The sequence below is a fragment of the Nematolebias whitei genome, chromosome 2 (assembly GCF_014905685.2).
Source record: "Nematolebias whitei isolate Nwh7 chromosome 2, NemWhi1, whole genome shotgun sequence".
Classification (NCBI taxonomy): domain Eukaryota; kingdom Metazoa; phylum Chordata; class Actinopteri; order Cyprinodontiformes; family Rivulidae; genus Nematolebias; species Nematolebias whitei.
In genome coordinates, this window is record NC_056499.1 from 14,710,542 (window position 1) to 14,725,674 (window position 15,133).

At 40.2% G+C, this 15,133-nt stretch overlaps 1 protein-coding gene across 1 annotated transcript in view; it reads right to left on the minus strand.

Annotated features, from left to right (window-relative positions):
* The window catches only part of LOC119429501 (monoacylglycerol lipase ABHD2), a 14,216-nt gene extending 1,647 nt beyond the window's left edge, over window positions 1-12,569 (minus strand). The window contains exons 1-10 of the mRNA XM_037697120.1: window positions 12,463-12,569; window positions 9,849-9,911; window positions 9,164-9,379; window positions 4,751-4,926; window positions 4,490-4,657; window positions 3,943-4,126; window positions 3,501-3,593; window positions 1,452-1,553; window positions 1,308-1,377; window positions 1,147-1,231 (exon numbers count right to left, since the gene is read on the minus strand). Of these exons, the coding sequence (XP_037553048.1) occupies window positions 1,147-1,231; window positions 1,308-1,377; window positions 1,452-1,553; window positions 3,501-3,593; window positions 3,943-4,126; window positions 4,490-4,657; window positions 4,751-4,926; window positions 9,164-9,372 (1,087 nt within the window). The 5' untranslated portion in view covers window positions 9,373-9,379; window positions 9,849-9,911; window positions 12,463-12,569. The remainder of the gene's footprint in view (window positions 1-1,146; window positions 1,232-1,307; window positions 1,378-1,451; window positions 1,554-3,500; window positions 3,594-3,942; window positions 4,127-4,489; window positions 4,658-4,750; window positions 4,927-9,163; window positions 9,380-9,848; window positions 9,912-12,462) is intronic.
* Between the last annotated feature and the right edge of the window lie 2,564 nt (window positions 12,570-15,133).

Below are 15,133 nucleotides of genomic sequence, written 5' to 3' on the forward strand. Positions count from 1 at the left end.
ACATCTATAATAATCAGTAAACATCTATATTAATCTGTAAACATATATATTCATCTGTAAACATCTGTAATAAACATCTACATTTATCTGTAAACATCTATAATCATCTGTAAACATCTATATTCATCTGCAAACAGCTATATGTCAAATCTGTAAACATCTGTAATAATCTATAAACTGCAGCAATTGTTTCAAAGCATCACAGCTTTTCGATCCTTTACAGAACCGGTCTTTAGATGACAGAGTGTGGTCCAGATCTGGACCTTAATGGAGTCTCTCCTGAACCCAGATCTGTTGTAAGTTTCATCAGAACCTGCAGGTACTTTTCTCACATTTATAATAATTAACAAATTCAGGTGTGAATTCATCATTTAGACACTCAAACTTATTGTAAGAACTTTGATTCAACATCTTGTGTGATTCCTTGTGTATGATCATTTTGTATTGAAATTCTGGCACAACAATTTCCTGCAGGATCAATAAAGTTCTTATGTTATCTATTTTATCTTATCTTACTTAAACGCTACAATTAATAACGAATTCTTGTTATGCTAAGAGCAGCTCGTGCTTATTTTTTGCTGTTGTTCAGATTGTTGTAAAAATTAAACTATTTTTATGAACCTGAAGATGAGGTAACGTCACTTCAAACATTCTGTTTTGCTTCAACAATAAAAATGGTTAACCACACCTTTACTGTAAGCTGCACCCTGCTGTGATTTGAAGTACGGAGACAGAATACCAGTTCTGGGACTAGTCAGACGAGCCTAACGTTGATCAGCAGATCATCTTCTTTAAGAGAATCTACAGCTTCATTCAACCATGATCAGGAATAGGAAGTTAACAGGCCTCGTCAAGTTAAAAGCCTTTCAGGAACAGATTTAGGGGAATGTGTGGACCTATTTAAGTGGGTATGTATAATTCTGACTCAAAATGTGGATCAGAAAAAATCCAGAACAAACTCAAACTTGTTGTTTTTATGAATTTTTGAAGTTGGATGTTGGAAAATAAGGATTCAAATAAATAAAAAGGATCTGGTCTTCAAGTTCAGGGGATGAGATAAACAAAAACTGTTTCTGCTAAAAGGACTGGGTGTGATGGTCCACATCAGTCATAGAAACAGTTTTAATGTGTTGTTCCAACATGCACCTGCCAGCGTGCGCGGGATGGCGAGCAGCGAGTCGTGAACCAGAGGATCATCTGCAGAGTTCACCAGCAGCAGCGGCACATTTACCTGCAGAGACAGGAAAACTGTGAATAAAATGGAAGAAGGCGGGGGGGGGGGGGGGGGGGCAGACAGCAGGCCTTACGTTGTGAATGTAATGAACACAGCTCTCCTTCTCGTAGTACTCTTTGAGGGAGCTGTGGCCGTGAAATTTTCTGTTGAAACAAAACAATCATCAGATTTAGGAGTTTCAACGCTGACAGCATTTCTTCTTCTGGTTCAGATTTACCTCATGATGTTGTCGTCAATCTGCATGAGAGACGTCGCTGTGAAGAGTCGGCTGAGATCTGCATCGATGGTTTTCACCGAGCTTCCTCCAAACAAACTGTGTCTGTTTTACACACACACAAAGAAAAGAAAAGCCAAGTTCTCAAGTTTTAGAACAAAATAACCAGATCTGATCTTTATCTTCTGAAAAGGTTCTAATTTAACTTCTAGAGAACCAAAATACCAGAGTCCACCAAGTCAAACTGGTTCCAGTCCTGCTGCTTCCACTGGACCTCAGAGGTCCAGGATCAGGAGCTGCTGATCAATTGTTCCTCATCAGGGGGGCCACCTCTGATCTGGACCATACAGGTGTGTGTTAACACAACACCAAGAAGAAAATACATCAGCAATTACTGTACCGCAGAGAAGCAGCTGTTGCTGTTCATCAACCTGATAAAGGTCAAAGGTCATTTCAAAGGTCCATCGTTCTGCAGAGAGAAAGATGATTTACCCTGAAGGTCAGACGGTGCAGTGAACTCCACCTCGGACTCTACAGTCCAGTGTGGTTGTGGAGGGCTGATGGTTTGGGCTCATGTCAGTCATTGAGTAGACCATGAACTCTTTTGGAGACCAAAGGGTTCTGGACATAAATGTGAGTCCATCTGTCCAACAGGACCAAACAGAGTCCAACAGAAAACTGATCCAGAACACAGTTTTAATAATTTTAAACCAGATGAGTTTGATTAAGTCCTGATTGGTAAAATCCTGATCGAACAAGAGTGGACTTTCTCTTTCCCAGGACTGTGTAATTAGCACAAAGTGATTATTTAATTAGGAATAAAAATCTGCGACCTCAAACTGCCACAGCTGTGTGATACGAGTCCAATCAGAATGGCAAAGAGAGGAGGAGGTACCTGTTAGTGACACATTTAGTGTTTCATATGAAGACAAGTTAATTCTGTGCCCGTTGATACCTGTGTATGTCTGTGTACCTGTTTACACCTGCTTGTACCTGTGTACACCTGTGTGTATCTAAGTGTACCTGTGTACACCTGTGTGTATATAAGTGTACCTGTTTATACCTGTGTCCCTGTGTACACCTGTGTGTATCTGTGTGCACCTGTGAGCACCTGTGTATACCTGTGTACACCTGTGTATCTGTGCACATCTGTGTGTACCTGTATCTATGTGTACCTGTCAGTACGTGTGTATCTGTGTATACCTGTGTACATATGTGTGTAGTGTACCTATGTACACTTGTGTGTATCTAAGTGTACCTGTTTATACCTGTGAGTCCCTATGTACACCTGTGTGTATCTGTGTGTACCTGTGTATACCTGTGTCCACCTGCTTGTATCTGTGTGTACCTGTGAGTACCTGTGTGGACCTGTGTATACCTGTGTACACTTGTGAGTATCTGTGTATATATGTGTGTACCTGCATCTGTGAGTACCTGTGTACACCTGTGTACACATGTGTATATATCTGTGTACACCTGTGTGTATCTGTGTGTACCTGTGAGTGTCTGTGTGTACCTATCTGTACACCTGTACCTGTGTGTACCTGTGTATACCTGTGTACACCTGTGTACACGTGTGTATTTGTGTATATCTGTATAGCTGTGTGTACCTGTATCTGCGTGTACATGTGTATACCTGTGTACACCTGTGTGTATCTGTGTGTACCTGTGTATACCTGTGTACACATGTTTGTATCTGTGTGTACCTGTGAGTACCTGTGTGGAACTATGTATACCTGTGTACATATGTGTACACATGTGTGTATCTGTGTATATCTGTGTGTACCTGTATCTGCGTGTATCTGTGTGTACCTGTGAGTGTCTGTGTGTACCTATCTATACACCTGTGTGTACCTATTTGTACCTGTGTGTACCTGTATATACCTGTGTACACCTGTGTACACGTGTGTATTTGTGTATGTCTGTGTGTACCTGTATCTGCGTGTACATGTGTATACCTGTGTACACCTGTGTGTATCTGTGTGTACCTGTGACTGTCTGTGTGTACCTATCTGTACACCTGTGTGTACCTGTGTGTGTACCTGTGTGTACCTGTGAGAGAAGATGATCTTCTTCATGTTGTCGGCCATGAGGAAGTTGTAGAAGCGTCGGAACTGATCCCACTGAAGAAACGTTTCTTGAGCCCTAAGAGACAAAATAAATTAGTTTTGGAGAGCTCCTCTGCAGTCTGACCAGAACCAGACCATAAACTGAGCCCACCCGACGGATCCACGGGACAAAAAGAGGAGTGCTGGTTCTGTTTCTCATGCTGGATCAGTCATTCTTCTGATTTAAAGTTTAAAAAAATCCACATTTGTACTCAGCTCTGTGAAAAGCTGACAGGTTAGCCTGAGTTAAAAACCCGTTCAACAGCTTCAGACAGCCGAACAGAGACGAGTCATAAGCACACACAGGCCTGCACATGTGTGCGAAACGTGTGAACAGGAAGTACTGATGCAGGATGAACTTAATTCCAAGTAAGAGGAGGACCCACCTGAGAGCGCTGTAGCCCTGGCAGACGCTCACACAGCACAGCACTCGCTCCTGGTTGGCTTTGTTCTCACCCAGATACTTGCAGACGATGTTCCCGCCCAGACTGAAGCCCACCACGACCAGCCGGGTCTGAGGGTACGCGCGCCTGATGTACCCGACCATGGCTGCAAACTCCCACGTGCACCCTGCCAGAGAGAGCGGAGTTACTGATCCAGTCAGGAGGAGACATTTGATTCATCTCAGGGAGTCAGAGTCCTGCAGAAAGACTTCCTGTCTTAACTCAACATGAAGAACTCAGATCTGTCTGAAGGACGAGACGACACCAAAATCTTTACTGAACCACTTTAAATATCATCATCATCCATCACTGAAAGCTGATGACTGTCTGTGTGCCCTTCCCTCAACCAAGGTTGTTTATGAATGAATGCTAATCTATATTTTCAGAGTAATATTTGTGAGCTTCAGCCAAGAACACCTGAGACGAGTCAACAGTAATGAATCGGACCAGAACCAAACCTGAGTTCTTGTGTAAAGCCCAAAGAACTCACCGTAGGTGAACATGCGTGGAGACGTGAGCTCGATGTTGGGCAGAGCACCCAGGTGGTTCAGCACAGAACATCTGTACCCCTGCTTCTGAGCGTGGTCCACAAAGGTCCGGATGTAGTGCTTCTCACTGTGGTTTCCGATCCCAGGACAGATCACCATGGTGATGTCGTCTGCAGAAACGTTTTCAGGGGACAAACAGATCATTGTGACAAAATTTAAATCTGATGAAGCCGGGAATTAAAAACAAATTGCAGTGACATCACCTCCAGTCTGGTGGTCCCCCAGAGGCTCAAAGAGGTCAAAGGTCGCTGTGGCCCCGTCCTGCATGGGTAAATACTTCCTGATCCCACTCGGATGGGGCGAGCTGACCCGACCCAGTTTACCATACAGAGCCGTCTGGAGATGGCCGCTCTTACCCCACAGCAGTGGAGGAACGTACCTGAAAAACAGCACATGGTTCTAAAACTCCAGCTCATCTGGACTCGGTCAGAACACAAAGTTAATATGAACTCAGATGCTTCTCATCGTTGGCTCGAACAGAAAGGAACTTCTTTTTATTTCACGTCTCATAATTTACATACACCGAACAAAAATATAAATGCAACACTTTGATGTTTGCTCCCAGTATTCATGAGCTGAACTCACAGATCTAAGATTTTTTTTCTATGAACACAAAAAGTCTTTTTCTCTCAAGTATTGTTCACAGATTGGTGTAAATCTGTTAGTGAGCCCTTCTCCTTTGTCAAGATAATCCAACCTCCTCACAGGTGTGGCATATCAAGATGCTGATTAGTTGTACTGTATTGGGGAGTCTGGGGGGAGTCAGAAAACCAGTCCGTATCTGGTGTGACCACCATTTGCCTCACACGGTGCAACACATCTCCTTCATATAGAGTTGATCAGGTTGTTGACGGTGGCCTGTGGAATGTTGGTCCACTCCTCTTCAACGGCTGCAAAGTTGCTGGATATTGTCAGGAACTGGAACACGCTGTTGTATAGGTTGATACAGAGCATCACATACATGCTCTATGGGTGACATGTCTGGTGAGTATGCTGACTGTTGGATAAAATAAATATCCTTTCATCATCTCTTTACTCAAATAAGCCACTCTGAGGATTTTTAAACCGGTCTTTGCTGCAAGGGTAGACATCACGAGGAAGCTTTCACAGATGTACAAAAGTTACATGCTTTGAGCCTCGTCAGTGAGAATCTGCGCAGGTAATACACGTTATCAGACAGAGGCGAGGTCAAGACGACCTCGGCTTTCCAGCTTACAGACGAGGAGGCGACCTTGGAGTTATCAGTGCTCCTCCATGCACCTGCAGGCTCCTCTCTTGAGACAAAAAAACTCTCTAACTCATATACATCAACTTAACATTAGTTACTGGTAAACACCTAAATTCCCTTGACACTGGCCATGCGAGAATTTAATTCGGTTTTCAATTCAGTTTATTTATATAGCGCCAAATCACAACAAAGTTGTCTTGGGGCACTTCACAGAAACATTCACATACATTAAAGCCAATTAGTAAAGTTCTCTAAGGCATCCAGCAGACAAGTTGAATCTTGGCTTCGTTGCAGTCTCCCATCCTGAGCAAGCACAGTGGCAACAGTGGAAAGGAAAAACTCTCTTTTAAAAGGAAGAAACCTCAAGAGAACTGGGATGTTTTCAGCTTCCAGGAATTGTGCACAGATCCTTGCAACATGAGGCTGTGCATTTTCATGCTGCAACATGAGGTGATGGTTGTGGGTGAACTGCCTCAGGATCTCGTCACAGTATCTGTGTGTGTATTCAAAATGCCATCGATAAAATGCACCATTGTTTGTTGTCCATGCACATGAGCTTCTCTGCAATGATTTCTGACACTTTGTACCTTGGGCAAGACACTGAACACCTCATTGCCTCCGATGTGTGTCCCATCGGTGTATGAATGTGATCTAAAGCACTGATTAGTCTCAGAATAATTTGTTCAGATTATCTTTGTAGAGATGTTCTAGAGTGCTGCAAGAATGAGGGAAATGAGCTTGTGTTGTAAAGCACCTTGAGTATCTTCATTAGATAGAAAGGAGCTATATAAGTACAGTCCATTCTAATCAGCATGTTGATCTGCCACACCTGTGAGGTGGATGGATTATCTCAGTAACAAAGTGCTCACTAACACAGGTTTACACAAATGTGTGAACAATATTTGAGAGAAAAAGGCCTTTTTGTGTACTTAGAAAAAGCCCTAGATCTTTGAGTTCAGCTCATGAAGAATGGAAGCAAAAACAAAAAAGTTGCGTTTGTATTTTTGTTCAGTGTAAATATATCTGCTGTGGAACACCACGAAGGTTTCCTGTCAGCTGTTGCTGGTTTAAGCTCTGCAGGAGCCCCCAGTTGAACTCCAACACTTGCACAATCTTTCTGTCACTGCTGAGCAACGACGTGAAACACCCACCTGTTTCTGAGCCACAAGGAAAATCACACGAACAAGTTTAAAAAGACCAGTTATGATTCAGCAGAAAGTCCAGAAATCTGACCTGAAGTCATCAACAACAACAGGTTCCACTGAGTCTCTGTTTATTAAACAGAACCTGGTTCCAGGTCCTGACCCAACAGAAGCAGCAGTATAACCCTCAGTAGTTTTCTGTAGGACTTTATCAGCCTCTCTCATGACCTCACTCTTCTTTCCAGCGTTGCTTCAGTTCATTGAGGTGGGGTGGGGCGTGTTCTTTGTTTTTACCAGGACTTCACCGTGAAGAACGATAAAAGTTAAAAAGTTTAGCAGCTAAAATTATAGTTTGATGTGAGGAAACGTTCCAACGTTTGATTTTCCTTGCTGACTGTGGAGTGCAGAATGGGTCCCCTGAGAGGGGATGAGATGATGTAAACGCAGCTTTTCTGTGACCTGAAGCAGTGTTGCATTGTGGGTACAGTCTAACAACCGTACCGCACGTGTAATAAACAGCTGCAGGGAGACGACAATCGGCTGAAACCAGCAGTTAAACAAGAACTTTAACCCTGGCTTCATCTTGGACTGACGCTCTGACAACACCTGACAGCACCGGCAGATCAGAACCTCCCAAAGAGTGATAATGTAATCAAACAGCACTGCAGTCGTTCATTTAGATGGCGCTGAGGAGAACAGGAAGATGACCTCACTGTTGTTGAGTTTCCTCTGGTACTCAACTGATAATAACTAAAACACTTGTTTAGGTTAGTTAAAAACATTGATTCAAACTGATCTTGTTGTTTTTGTGTTAGGAGACAAGAGGACGGGTACATTATAAAAGTGGGGACTTGTCAGTGAAGTGGCTGCCTTTTCACTGCGTGTGTGAGCCCATATCACATAACAGGAACAGGAAACTGATATGGTCATATGAGGTGGAGTTCAGAGGTCAGATTAAATGTTCCCTTCTTCTGTATTTTTAACTGAAATATCAGACTCCTTAATTAAATCAGACATGAAAACATTCCTAAACTTTCATTCTTTTAGACAGAGCTAAGATGACCTGACTGTTGTTGCATTTCCTCTAGTACTCAAGTGATAACTAAAACACGTGGGGCAGCTGTGGCTGAGTAGTTAGAACAATCCTCCTCCAATGGGAGAGTTGGGGGTTCGATTCCTCCAGCAGTCACATGCTGAAAAGTTCCTGGGCAAGACACTGAACCCTTCGTTGTCTCCAATGTGTGTCCCATCGGTGTATGAATGTGATAAAGCTCTGATTAGTCTCTACAAATTCAGATTAGCTTTGTAAAGATATAGTAGAGTGCTGTATGAATGTGTGTGTGGAGGTAAATGAGGACACAGATTGTAGTGTAAAGCGCTTTGAGTGTCTTGATAAGATAGAAAGGCGCTATATAAGTACAGTCCATTTACCATTCTTTTAAAAATGATTGAAGTTAAACGATTCATCCTGACACCCCGTTACAAATAAATAAACAACAAACCTGGTGAGCTGTGTCCTTTCAGGTCCTTTTATTTTTGTTTTGTTAGTTGGAGGAGAGGGTTTCGGTTGGTTACAACTAGGTTTGGTAGTTTAGGACTGTTTTCATGTCTGATTTATCTTAAGAGTCTGATATTTCAGTTAAAAATGCAGAAATAAAGTTTATAAATACGTAAATAGAGCAAGCTGACCAATCTGCATCTAAGACAGTGACTAATAAAAGTTGGGTCAAATTAAAGAATAAATGACAAAATAATAATAAGCTGCTCTGAAACAGGGCACAGTTGGTAGAGCTGCCGCCTCTCAGTGAGCAGGTCACCGGGTCAAATCCCAGCATGTGACCTTTCTGGGCGGAGTTTGCATGTTCTCTCCGTGCATATATGGGTTTTCTCTGGGTACTCTGGTTTCCTCCCACAGATCAAAACATGCATGTTAGACTGATTGGTAACTCTAAATTGTCCCTAGGTGTGAGTGAGAGAGTGAATGGTTGTTCGTCTCTTTTGTCTCTTTGTCCCTGTGATGGACTGAGACCTGTCCAGGGTGTCCCCCACCTTTCGCACAGTGACTGCTGGACAATGGCACCAGTAACCGCCGTGACCCAAAAAGGAAGAAGCGGGTAAAGATAATGGATGGATGGATGCATGCATGCATGCATGCATGCTCCGAAATAGGGATGTGAGTTTAAATAATTATTTGTGTTTGTTTTCAAACAGGCAATCAGAGTGTGCATGCGTGTGTATGTCCTCACTCTTTGGTCAGCTGAGAGCAGGACTTGAGCAGGAAAAGGGTGAGCGGGGTGTCCTGATAAGCGAGGTCCGGCGGCGCTGTGGGGCTCTTCAGGTTCAGGCAGCGGACAATGACGTAGAGCACGGTGGCTACCGCCGCCAGCTTCACGCCGTCAAACATGGCCGGCAGCTCCGGAGAGATGGTGTGCAGCTCTGACTCGTGGGCGCTCATGATTATTCTGAAAAACAAACAAAACATTTATACTAGAGATACTTCTGAATACCACTGAATGGACCCTGAGGACCACCAGAACCTGGAAGATAAAGTGAAACAAAAAGCGCCAATGGTCTCCAACTGACCTGGATGTTCTTGTTTGTAAAAGTAGATCTGCAAGAACACAGATTATCTCAGTCAGATCAACCCTAGAGGCCCAGATTAAACTAATTTACAGGAAGCAGATAGGACTGCATCATGACATGCAGCACAAAAACATGAGTTGTTGAGATATGCTGCTATGTGTTTAAATTGATGACAGAAGTAATGTTGGAGCATAGAACAGAACAGAAGTTCACAAAGAGGAAGTTTAATGCAACATTTCACGCAGCAACATATTATGACCAGGAAGAGGAGGGGAAACATAATTTAACAGCACATATCAATGCATTAAACAGGAATAAACAGCAAATGGGAAGAAATAATTTACTTACGTTGATGTTTCAAGTTTGTCTCCAGTATCAAGTAGACTTTAAATCACAGTAGAGTGGTCAAACCTGGGAAAAAAGTAAAACACACACATAAAAATACACAAATACTTTAATTATGGAGAAAGAGTCAACTTTAAAACAGATACCGCAAGCTGTCTGAGCAATACTTGTGTTAAAAATAATAAATCAGGTTGCAGAAAAAGGCTTTGTTTCATACTTAAATAGAAACTTACCATAAATGACATTCTTTCATATCTGTTTTTTAAAGAATAATAACAAATATAACAATAATAACCTCAAATAACACGAGGAGACACTGAATTAAACCCTGATAAACTCTGTTTAAAAACAGCTGATGATCAGTTGTTCCTTGCCAAATCACCCAACAACCTGGACACCTCAAATTTTGAAGACACATGATCCCACAGCGCAGCATCTCAAATTTTGGGTCAATTGGACCAGTGGTTCCAGAGATATGGCCCCAAAATATACAGATTTTTGGCAAAAATGAGTGGTTGCCCATTTTCAACTCCAATTATCTCAGGAACTACTGGGTCAGTTTTCACAACTTATCTGTGCTGCTGATTATCCATGCTGATGACTATCTCATATCTCATGATGCTGTACTCATACCCATCTACTCACTACAGACTCATGTTAGGGCTGCTGTTTAATATAAAATTATTTTATATTATTAGTGTTTAGCGTATAGCCATTTAGCGTATTATTTAGCGTTCATTTAGTGTATATCTTAGATCCTTATATACTTTTTCTTTTTATATTTTTGCTATTTTTGGGTGTAACTGGGACCTTGAGTACAAAATATTGTTCCACCTCATGTACACCACATGATGCGAATGACAATAAAGATACTTGAACTTAAACAAACGGTGTCAGTACTAAAAATACATTGTGTAGAAGGAAGTTAAACAACTATAAAAGGACAAAAGGTTAATAAAATTAGTAGAAAACTTTGACCCAAAATTTCATTCAGAACAGTGTTTCCCCTAGTTAGCTTGCCATGGTGGGGTGCTCATCTCATCCATGATTTTTGCTGATGGGGGGACGGAGACATGTCTGAGCGCAGTTTGTACTAACAGTTTTTGAGCGGGGGACGTTCAACATGAGGGGAGAGGCAATGTGAGTGCTGCCTTGGGCTTTTTAGCTAGACAGCCTGTATTTTGTGCCGCTACCTAGTGATGTGCCAGTGCCGGGTGGGGGTGGGAGGGGCAAGTTCAGTTTGGTAGGTGGGGTGCTCAGTTTTGTTGGCGGGGTGGGGCACCCCGCCAGTATAATGGTAGGGGAAACACTGCAGAATATAAAGAACCACAAACAGACATAAACTAACCAAAATACAAAAAAAAAAAAAAAAAAAACACAAAAAAAAAAAAAAAAACTCAACAGAAAGAGTTTACAAAATGTTCTGAGTGAAGTAAATTGAACAGATAATATTTAATATGAATGTCTCCATGCTTTCAGGAGCAACATTTTCCAACTCAGCAGCAGGTTTAATCTTCTGGCTGGAGTTATTAACATTAAAACAATCCAGACCGAATATGTAATGTTAATATTTAGTTAGAGATAAACACAGCATGTTTATGACTCTGGTTCAGCTGCTCCTACTATTTGTCATGACTCAACAAGACATGCAGAAGACGGTTACACAACATATAACTAATAAGTAAAGACTTTACATAGATACAGTAATAACATGTTAACTAACAAGTAAAGACTTTACATGTAACTAACATGTAAAGACTTTACACAGACATTAACAACTAACATGTAAAGACTTTACACAGATACTAACATGTAACTAACATGTAAAGATGTAAAAATATAACATCTTAGATACAATGTAAAGACTTTACACTGGTAATAACATGTAAAGATTTTACACAGATAATAACATGTTAATTAACATGTAAAAACTTTACACAGATATTAACAACTAACATGTAAAGACTTTACACAGATACTAACATGTAACTAACATGTAAAGACTTAAATATATAACATCTTAGCTATAATGTAAAGACTACACTGATAATAACATGTTAACTAACATGTAAATATTTTACACAGATAATAACATGTTAATTAACATGTAAAGACTACACAAATAGTAATGTAAAGACTTTACACAGATACTAACATGTTAACTAACATGTAAAGACTTTACACAGATACTAGCATGTAACATGTAAAGACTTTACACACGTTAACTAACATGCAAAGTCTTTACACAGATAACATGTTAACTAACATGTAAAGACTTTACACAGATACCAACATGTTAACTAATATGTAAAGACTTTACACAGATACTAACATGTTAACTAACATGTAAAGACCTTACACAGACACTAACATGTTAAGTAACATGTAAAGACATGTTAAACGCTAAGAACAACCTGGGCTCTCGGTGGGTGGCACCTTCCCTCAGGGACAAAAACCAGCTCTGGTTATGTCTTATCGTTTTATTGTCAGACTTTAGTATTTCCACTCAGAGCTGGACTAAATTCTTCTTTTAACCTGGTCTAGATGTGGAAAAACAACCCGGGATAAAAATCCGTTCCAACTCGTTCTGTTAATAAAGATAAATAAGCAAACTAACCTCAGCTGGAAATGCAGATAAACTCCTGGATGTTTACTGCCACAGCCTCTAAAAGCCTCCGCCGACCTTCATATGATTCTTTCGGCTTTAAAACACATCAGTCTGATGTGAACCATGCCCTCTGACGGAGGAAAACACGCAAAGTAAAAGGGAAAAGAAATAACAACGCTAACTGCACGAGCAGCCCACTTCCTGGAACAAGCTACTCATTTGCATAACTGCCTTCTGATTGGTTGAGTTGATGACGTAATACAAATGCCTGCTCCACGGAAACGTCTTTTACAACATTAATGTTCATTCAATCTGAAAATAACGAGATTTTCTTACAAAAAAGGCCTAATCTACTTCATTTTAAAATGAATACTTCTTAGCCATGAATTTTATTTGTATCTAAAACTTTGTTTTTGTTGTGGTTCATAAATAGCACGTGCTGGGAACGTGAGCTTTAAAATCGTTACATAACTCTTTTTTTTATTTATTATTCACAACTTTATTTATACTAGTATATAAAACCCAATAACACAGATTAATATTTATATTTAAAACCTCCAACTTTAACTTGAACAAGTATTTTATTATTAACTTATTTATAATTATAATAATATAATATAATACAATAATCACATTATAAGTTTTATTCTCACACAATGAAACATGTTATCCTATTATACCTAAAAAACAGACTTTTACATCTGTATCCACACTTTGTTAAATTTATAAAAACCTCCTCTAAGATTAACTTAAAAGTTTGATATTCTGTAAAACTTGCTGTAAATTAAACTTTTTTTAAGGCCGTGTTAGCTAGAATTAGATTTATTTATGAAAAATTAATGTTTTCCTTTTTTTTTTTTTCTGTCCAGAGGACCTGACTTAATTTTGTTAGATTTTTTTCTACCTGGATTATTGAGCATGCATCAGGAAATATTTATGTTGTTTTGTTCAGATTAAATTAATCTTTTCATGATTCAACAAAAGCTGAAAAACGACAGAAACACATCAACTTTAATTTCCTTGCTGCTTAAAACATTTGAAATTAAATTATTTATATTTGAAATATTTAGGAAGTGTAAACTTTAGGTCTAAAAAAGTTAAATCTGGTCCTCTGGACATTCAAAAAACAAAACAAAACAAAGCAAGAAAAAAAGTGTGATATCACTCAGCCTCCTGTGAATAGTAAACAGCAATCAGTTTGCTAATGAGGCTGATGGTCCTTCTTGACCATGTGAGCAGCTGGTTTTGGTTGTCAGCAGCAAACTGGTTGATCCACTCTGAGAAGGTGCTATTTAAGAGACTGAGCTGAATACAGCACCTCAGACTGAGGAAGTCTTTCGGATGAAAGACGAAACGTTTCTACATTTTTTTTTTGTTTGTTTTGCTTTGTTTTGTTTTGTTTTTTGAACGTCCAGAGGACCAGATTTAACTTTTTTAGATTTTTCTACCTGGATTATTGAGCATGCATCAGGGTAAACTTTAGGTGTTTTGACACAGAAAACATCACTGCAGCACAAAATAAACTCACCTGGTGGCACCAAAAGACAAACTCATATGTATATATTCTACCTAAAAATATACATTATATTTGTTAACATGCCAATCAAAATACCTAATTCATTCAACCTTTATTTAGACAGATTAATCCCACTGAGCCTCGAGGACTCATGTTAACATGAAACTCATGTTTCTCATCAGAGACCTGATTTCAACAAAGAGTAATGACTAATGGCTACCTTTTCAGATAGGTAAACATATTTGATGCAGTGTTTATTTACGTGTAAACGTACATAATTAACAGTAAGATTTGTTTTTTACTTTAAGGCCAAGTCCCTGGTTCTGTACTCACTCTTGGTTCTGAGTCTCAGTAAAATGGAGTCCAGATTCTGGTTGGACTAGCATGTAACAAACTCCTTTAGTTAAAGTTTAGTTCTGGTCTGGACTGGTTAGGATCATTCCAGCTCTTGATCATTTTATCACAGCAGTCATAGCAGGCTGGATCGGTGTTTTGACCCAATTACTCTGACTGAACCTGTTGGGAGGCTCATTACAGAACACTGTCTTCTGTTTTCAAGGATTCAAGAATTCAAGGATTTTTATTGTCATACCAGCTCTCATTTGCATGTTTATGGTACGAAATTCAGACTCAGGGCTCAGATCAAGAAGCCTAACAGTTAACAAATAAATAAATACAAAGAGTATAATTATATATACAAACACATACGCACATAAACACACACACACAAACATATATATGTGTGTGTGTTTGTGTGTGTGTATCAACATATGATAGATATATAGATAACATCAAGGATTTTAGTTCCGCAGAGGCAGAGCTTAAATGGGGGGTTCCGTAGGGGTCCATCCTGGGTCCCCTCCTATTCTCTTTATACCTGCTGCCGCTTGGTGCTATTTTCCGGAAACACAACATGCCCTTCCACTTCTATGCCGATGACTGTCAAATTTACTTCCCCCTAAGACACAATGGTACGTGCTCTATTCAACCGCTGCTCGACTGCCTGGCTGACATCAGGGACTGGATGGCTTTAAACTTCTTAAGTTTCAATGAAAAGAAGTCTGAAGTCATGTTGTTCCCTCCCAACGACACGATCACAAATCACTGCATCGACCTCTCCGCTCTAACCCTGTCAGAAAAACAAAGAGTCACTAATCTGGGCGA